The sequence below is a fragment of the Rhopalosiphum padi genome, chromosome 4 (assembly GCF_020882245.1).
Source record: "Rhopalosiphum padi isolate XX-2018 chromosome 4, ASM2088224v1, whole genome shotgun sequence".
Lineage (NCBI taxonomy): Eukaryota > Metazoa > Arthropoda > Insecta > Hemiptera > Aphididae > Rhopalosiphum > Rhopalosiphum padi.
This window is the reverse complement of record NC_083600.1, coordinates 53,426,988-53,435,707: the sequence shown is the minus strand read 5'-3', so window position 1 is coordinate 53,435,707 and position 8,720 is coordinate 53,426,988. Positions and strand designations below refer to the sequence as shown.

Below are 8,720 nucleotides of genomic sequence, written 5' to 3'. Positions count from 1 at the left end.
TTCTCTCGTTGGTTTTTCACGATATTTTGACTTTTAAGTGAATAATGAGCTTTTTCAATTATTTAATATTTTTCATATTAATAAAGTCATAACTCACCTAAAAATTAAAATACCGTAAAAAACCAAAGAGACAACGCAAATAATGTTCTTACCTAAAAGTTTGATAATAGGTCAATTCAATCTAAAGTCAAAACTTAAAGCACGCTATTAAAAGTGGTGAGTGAAAATTTACTTTGTCGTAAGTGTGTAAGACGAAGACAACACATGCGGGGGCGACGTCCTCAATTAAAATTTAAGCTACAAGAATGAGAATGGTCTTTTAGCCAATTTATAAATTTCCGTGATAAAATATAATACATTTGCTTTGTGATTTATGGTAAAAAAATTTAATATTCTTTTTCCTTGGGTCATAAAGTATGTATATTTTTCGGGTCTTATATGTTTGCCCGACACTCGAATGCCCGACAATATTTTTACCCGACATAACTTTTACCTGAAACTACATTTGTCATATACAATATTATTAAAAAAAAACCAAAATCAGACGAATATTGTATCATGGATAATATCGTTTTACGTGAAAAAGTAAGATGAACAAAACGTATTAGTGCAATTATAAATGACAGGGGAAATCGATCAAATTTGTAATTTCTAAGGGGAATCGTTCATAACATTAAATTGCAATTTGTAAGTAGTATAGGTAATGTTTTAATTATTATTAATTTTTGACACATATTATTGGTTCCACAACAAAATATCCCGCGTAAACAATAGGTATTCCGCGGATGTAATATTTTCCCACGAAATAAAAAAATTATCGGTTCTTGCTTTTGTACCTATTGACAACATTATTTCTGCATTTTAAGATATTCATGGATGAGCGAATAAATAATAAGTACTACGATAACAATAAATACTTAAAAACAATAGCACATAACTTAGTATTATAATTTATATTTTATAATCATTGTAGTAAGTATAATACTTTTTGACGAAAAACATATCATTTTAATATTTTTAATTTATTTATTTTTGCATTTTATAAACGTTAATAATAATTATATTGTATTACTATCTATGTAACTTTTATAAAAAGGTTTAAATTTTGAATTAATATTTATGTGGGATATTTTGTTTTCGGGATATTTTGACGTGTCACCATATTTATTTACAACACAACTTTATATGTCACAGAGATGTGTTATTATAGGTTGTGTAATTTTGAATGTAAAATTAATTTGTAAATAACATAATATAATATTTTGTTGACATTTTGAATATTTTTTGACACAAATTTATTCATAATTTAATTTGATATTGTCGGGCAAGTGTTGTATCGGGCAAATGTAGTGTCGGGCAAATGTATTGTCGGGCAAATGTACTGATCCCATATTTTTCCACTTCTGTCATCCCTACCTGGATCCGCGCCGCCGTCCCGAGTGATGCCCCTTCGTAGTAACAAAAATCGCCACACGGCAGAGCTGCAGGTAGACGAAAAGGCAGCTGCTGGTACATCATACGCACGCCATTTCTTTTCTGGGCATTGGGCAATTCAAGCGTCCACACACGAGCATTTTACACGTACCGCCATTCCGGTTGATGTGTCATCGTTTATAATATATGCTATTGTCCAATTGCACGTATTATAACTGCTACTGGTTTTTGTGAGTATTATGTCTCTATTGTTTATCTGTTTATTAATATTATTTATCTATATTATAATAATTATTGTATTGTTTACTTATTATATGAAAATCGGCTTATATAATGTAGCATTTGCAATTGCATTATTTGTCGTTGGACATAGTTCCGTAAAACATTTTACATACAATTTAACACAAATAATAAAAATTATTATATTGTATAATAATATTTTAACAACATATATTTTAAATTTTATTTATTTATTTTACAAAATCAAAATAACTTTTTTTATTTAAATTACATAATCATTATACTTTTTTAGTTGTTTTTAATCAACTGTTTATTATTTTATTTCGAACCGTTTAAAAGTAGGTAGGTACATCGTATTCGACAATCACATTTGTAGCATTCGTCTTACTATCGCATAACGTGCACATTTTACGTTAAAAAAATCTGCTTTAATCTGTTATTTTTTATAACACTATTTATTAATATATAATACAATATTAACTGTGAATGATTTTAAAAATAATTACTCATAAGTCATATTTTAAGTGGCTATAGTCGATATTAATATATTTGTACATATTTATGTTTAAATGTATTGCGATAGAATATAAATTGAAGAAGGTTGTTTTTACATAATACATTACGAGTAGATTATTTTTTGTAGGTATTTTATTATTATATGGGTAGACAACATACATTTCTTAACGCTTGTAGGAGGGACCATATTGTGAGATTATTTTGTCACATCGGCCAATACAATATACGACCAATACCGGGCAGGCGAAGAATTTCTTTTATTATATAAATTCTTAACATGTGTCCGTAAGACGGGTCTAAACTCTAAATACCCTAAAACCATTGTTATTCGGCTCCTATCGACAACTCGGCCGATGGTAATCAACAATAGCGTTTCTGTTGAACATTTTCTATGTATCAGAATTATAACTATGTAACATTTATGTTATATAAAATAATGTTTGTTTTGAAAAATCGGATATAGGTTCTTCACAGTAACATCAAATTTAGGTATATTTCTAGGTTATATACCTAACCTAACGGATGACCTAACCTAACATCACATGAAAACAAACACTATTAAACCGAAACTAACTTCAATAAGCTGTAACTTCTAAACTAATAATCTGCCCAAATTTTCGTTTATAGTAGAAATAGGTATACCTGATTTTGATTGCCAATAATCATACCAAATTTAGCAAACGTTTTTATTTAAATTATGATTCTTATAATGATTTTTAATATCTTGAAGTATTTCAAAATATTCATTCTATTTCAATTAAATAACTTTACTCCGACATATTTTTAAATATGTCTCTTTGTTTTGATTAAATTTAATATTTATTACTATTAGTATTATTGAATCTAAATATTTTATAAAAATGGACGCTTGGTAATAATCTTCAATAAATGTAGAATTATAATTTGACCGTTGACTTTGACTTATACTCTTCACTATTTTCTTTGTAATTTTTCAGTATTTATAAAAGATCAGTTTTAACAAATGTATGCACAGTATGGAAATTGATATTTATACCTTCTTATTTACTAAAAATAGGTTCTTTCTAATATTGTAGAATGAGATATTAATTATTTTTAAACTAATTAGAAAACCACTATTTGGTATTAAATATGAAATATGTATATGAATTTGAAGAATACATATTTTTTTGCATACTTTATTATTTTCTAGGTGGGACTCCCTTGTCTCTTCATTATTGTTTACTATATTGAAAAAAATCTAAGTTGATTTTTATAATTATACATCATTATTTGTAAACATTAGTATAATAGAAAAAATGGAAATCTTTGTACACTATAAAAAAATAGTTACATATTGGACCAAAAAAAAAGTCCATTAAATTATTAATGATTTGTCATCAAAATGTCTCTGAAAAAGATATTTATTAATTTAATGAATGAGTATATGACGTTTACATATTTAATGTGCATTAAGTGAATAAATTGCATTTTATTATATCAAAACTTTATTTTGTAAATCATAAAATCTTTAGTTGTTGGTTTAACATATGAGGTATGCTGTATTAATGTAAATCCTATATCATATTAATGAACATTTGTTAACTTTGAATTGTATATCCATTGTGAATTCAAAAACATTTGATATATTTTTTATTTTATATTTTAGTATAGCATATATATTATGTATTTAATGTATAGAAATAATTAATTAAATGATATATAATTAATTACATCAATGAGCATATTTTATTTAATAAATGTTTACAGGTTATTAATTCAAAGTATAGATTCGGTAAATCAATGAATCATTCTTATTGCTTTAATGCTTACTGATTATTAAATTAATTTATGCAATATCTATATAATTAATTTATATTATTGTATAAATGGATTTGAATTATTATTTCCATTTATGTTTTTTATTAAATAAAAAAAAAATAAATATTGTTAAAGACTAAATTTAAAATTTATCTAATTCTAAAACTAACCAACATTAAGTACCCTGAAATGAAAAATATTATTACCATAACTTTGTTATATACAAACATTGATTTCATTTTAAAGGTGTATGTAAAAACAATTTTTGATAAATCTTATTACAACTTACATAGTATTTTTAAATTAAAAATTTTTTTTATTAATTGTTATAATGAAATAATAATAATAATATATACGAAAACAGTAAATCATCTGAAGCAATGAAATATTCAATAATTGGAATATTAATAAAAAAATTCATCATTTCCCTAACTCGCATTTTCAATTTCTATTTTTTTTTAAGATGTACCATCTCTATTTTTGGTGATATATTTTCTATTACTTTAAGTCCATAATCAACATTTGGTTTCCGTAAATTCAAAGTATCAATCTCAAAATATTTCATAGATGTAAAATAATTGATGATATGTAATGTAGGTATCATAATGACACACACCCTCAAAGAGATGATGCATAATAAATCAACATAGTAATTTTTTATAACATGAAAAGATGGAATACTATTAAGTAAAGATTCTTGAACAACACCTTTAAAATTTAAATCTAAAATATCTAATTTGTAATTTTAACAGAGCTGCAAGTTATTTTGTTCAAAAAAAGGTTTTGAATTGAAATTTTAATGGCATCAAATCACCTGTAGTTATTATTTATTTATTTTCTTATATTCCAGTTCTATGAGCTGGCATTATTTGGTTTTTAATCATCACTTCTTTCAAATGGATAAGTCATTAATTTTTTAAAAAGTAAAAATATTATAATCTGAATCAAATAATTTAAATGGATGTTTAAGACTAAAAATTAAAATAGAAAAACTGTTATTTTTTATTTTGATTGTCAATAATCATACCAAATTGAACAAATATTTTTTAATTATTTTAATTATAATGTTTTTTAATATCTTGAAGTATTTCAAAATATTTATTTTTTTTCCAATTAAATAACTTTACTGGGAAACGACCAACATATTTAAGAAGTTTCATTGTTTTGATTGAGTTTAGTATTTATTGAGGTTAATATTGAATCGAAATATGTAATAATAATAAATATTAACACTCTATAATAAACTTCAATAAATGTAGAATTATAATTTGGCCAATGACTATTACTAACACCCTTCAGTCTTCACTATTTTCTTTGTGTTTTTTCAATATTTCTAAAAGATCAGTTTTAAAAATGTATGTACAGTATGGAAGTTGAAATTATTCATAAGTTTCATTATATAGGGTGTAACAGATGAAAAAAAATGATGGTATTTAAACGTATAACATAAATTGTTAATATAATATGATGAGTAAATAATTTAAGAAATATACTCATGTCATCAAATTCTCAAAAATCATATTTTTAAAAAAGTTATTACGTTCCAAATTAATTTAATCAAAAAATATTGATATTTTTAAAAAAATTCTAAAAAATAAACTACTTGACTTAGATAAATCTTTTTACTATCAAAATTGTTCTTATACACAGATTCACAAATTGGCTATTTTAAATTTATTCAAAAAAATTTAAAAATCATATTTAAATTTTTTTATTTTCAGTACTAATAAATAAACATAAAAAAATTAAATTATACATGTTACGCTAGGGTTTCTTAATAATAAATCAAAATAAAAAAATTGAAAATGTTAATTAATTGGAACAAAAGTCAGTTCTATCTGTTACACCCTTATTATTACTTATTTTTATGTATATTACTGTACAGACGTAGCATACTAGCATACATAGCTAACGTTTGACGTCGGTAATATAGTTTATTATTTTATTCATGGCTAAGCCGTCATGTTCCAATTTGGCTCGAAAACGTTGTGTAAATTCATTGCGTCCATTTTCGCCCCCCACCCTGGATCAGTGCCATCCTTCGAATGATGACCCTTTGTAGTAATAAAAATCTCCACCCGGACTTGATTAAAAATAAAAATATTGTAAAATACCGACGAGAGAATACAGATAATATTTTTACCTTAAACTTTGATGATAGGTAATTTTACACCAATACCTACTTAACCTAAATACACAAAATTGTAAATTTTTAACGTATTTTTTGATATGGTGTGCATTAGTAAGACGGAGATAACGCGTGCATTTTAATATAAGAACGTGTATTTTTTTTTATATATATACCTAGGTATCCTTTATTACTATTAAAAACATTAATATATTGCTATATTATAATGTTTTTTTTTCTTTGTTAGGTACCTACTGGGTTTTTCTATAAAATATATTTTTATATTATCATTAGCTCTGATAAACCATAAAATGTAGCTGTTTTAAACATCAGATGCTTTGTGAAATTCTTATTTAGACATTTTTTTATTCTTTGTAAAATTTAGAAGATAGGTTTATTATCTTTATAGGTTTATTGACTGTTATAAGATCGATACTTAATTCAAGAATATTTATAATAAGTATATATTTAACTTATTTAAGGAATAATTAAACATGGATAATATAAGTATATTTATTTATTTTTGTTTAAAATTACTAATTATTTTTTTTTATTTTATAGATATATCAGACTTAACTTAGTGATCGACATCTCAATTATATTTAAGACTTAAATTCCTTAAAATTTAAAAGTAAGTGATTTACAAATTCATATATAAATATAATTTATTTATAATTAAATTTCTCAACAAAACATTAAGTAAAAGTAATTACTAGTACTTTATTTTGTTTAATTTTTCTTAGTTAGAATATTTCAATGTGAAAGACCATTATAAATATGAGATATTCTAAAATAGTTGTAGCCCTGATTTTTACCAGTTGAATATTTAATTATTATTAATTTTAATCAGAATATCTTAAAAGTAGACTATTATATGCTTGTAATTAATTTTCTAGACTAAACAATTTATTTGTCAATTTCTCTTTATAATTTTTATTTTTCATTTTTGTAATAGTTTAAATTTTTTTTCAAATTTATCAGTGACAATAAGTTATTCAGGCGTACATAAAAATAAAAATAATAACAACAATTATTTAACTTATTCAAAAATAATTTCATAATATCTAATTTATCCATTTTATCCATTTTATCTTGTCTATAAACTTGCAGTCCTTGAAAAATCAAGTCTTATCATCTATTCAATTTTTATGTTTAGGTATAGTCAAGATATGGATGTACAACTTATTTTAGAAGACAACAATGATAACAGTGATGTTGAACTAAATTATATTCAATCGGATCGTCAAAATATAATATTTCCAGGATACAACAGAGAGGTTTTCACAGAACTAGTAAATTTTATTTCTAGTAAACAAAAAAATGATGTACTTCAATGTCAACATTCTTCTTTTTGCACAATGAGAGATTTATTAAATGTATTTAATCCACGAACATTGATTAATGATACTTTAATGGAACATTATTTTAGGCTTTTGGCCAAAAGTTGTACAAACCAATTGATACTGAGCTTAGAACCATTTTTTTTAAATTATCTATCAAAGCTTGGGTTTGACAAAGCTACCAAATCAATAAGAGCCACAATAAAAAATGTATTTGCTTATGATAAGCTTATAATTCCCACACACCTAGAGGGTAATCACTGGGCCTTCATTGTGGTGAATATTAAGAGTCATACCATAACTATGTACGATAGCCTAAAAACAACTTTTTATGAAGATCAATTATATTTTATAGTTGAATATTTGAATGAAGCATACATTAAATTTGAGAATCCGGATGAAGAATTAAATTGGATATTACAGTTTGGGGAATCCCCGTCGCAGAATAATACTTATGATTCTGGTGTATTTACATGCACAAATGCCAGACATATTTTACTTGGAAAACCATTATATTACACTGAGGAAGATGCTCCACTCTTAAGACACAGAATCACATATGAAATCTTACATGATATATTGTTACCTACACCTTAATTCTTTTTTACCGAATTTTCATTTTGTATCGTTTATAAAAATGTAATATATTGTGTTATATTTATAATGTTAACTTGAAATTGTACCCAATAAGACAAATACAAATCAATAAAAATATATAAAATGAAAATAAAATACATTTTTCCACAAGTCCAACTTATGATTGTAAAAATTTGTTAGTTTTAAGTATTTATGGGCAAAAAGTGTATCTCTATCGTATCTTTCCCAGGAGTTAGGGATTGCTAAACATACCGCCGTGGACTGGGTGTATTTTCACCATGAAGTGGATTTCAATGGCATGATTATACATCATGAAAAAATTGGTAGTTATTACCTTTAAAATATTTTAAAATATAAGTTCGTTCTGATTCACCAAAAACTAATTTATGTTATTACTCATCGAATGAAAAACAAAGTCAAAAAAATCAATTTTGACTTTTGAGTTTCTCAAATATACACATATTTGAAATAACTTTAAATTCAGTTTTATGTGGTTTATTAATAATAACATAAAAAGTAAGTACGATAGGCAAATTCTGATTCCACCAAAATGTTGAGCATATAAATACAAACATTTAAAAAAAAAAAAAATTTATAAACTTAAATTTGTTGTATTTTAAATTCAAAAACACAATTTTTGAAAAAATTGAGCATTTTGAAGTTTATTGACCATTACTTTCAAAATA

The 8,720-nt window shown here is 24.4% G+C and overlaps 1 protein-coding gene across 1 annotated transcript; it reads left to right on the top strand.

The window, feature by feature from the left end:
- The first annotated feature begins 1,456 nt into the window (after positions 1 to 1,456).
- Positions 1,457 to 8,190, top strand: LOC132929298 (sentrin-specific protease 1-like). Its single transcript, XM_060994554.1, has 3 exons — positions 1,457 to 1,664; positions 6,659 to 6,728; positions 7,254 to 8,190. The coding sequence occupies exon 3, from the start codon at positions 7,267 to 7,269 to the stop codon at positions 8,032 to 8,034; it is 768 nt and encodes a 255-aa protein (XP_060850537.1). The 5' UTR covers positions 1,457 to 1,664; positions 6,659 to 6,728; positions 7,254 to 7,266; the 3' UTR covers positions 8,035 to 8,190.
- The last annotated feature ends 530 nt before the right edge of the window (positions 8,191 to 8,720 follow it).

Coding starts and splice junctions, on each gene's coding strand:
- LOC132929298 (XM_060994554.1), top strand. CDS start 7,267: ATGGATGTACAACTTATTTTAGAAGACAACAATGATAACAGTGATGTT.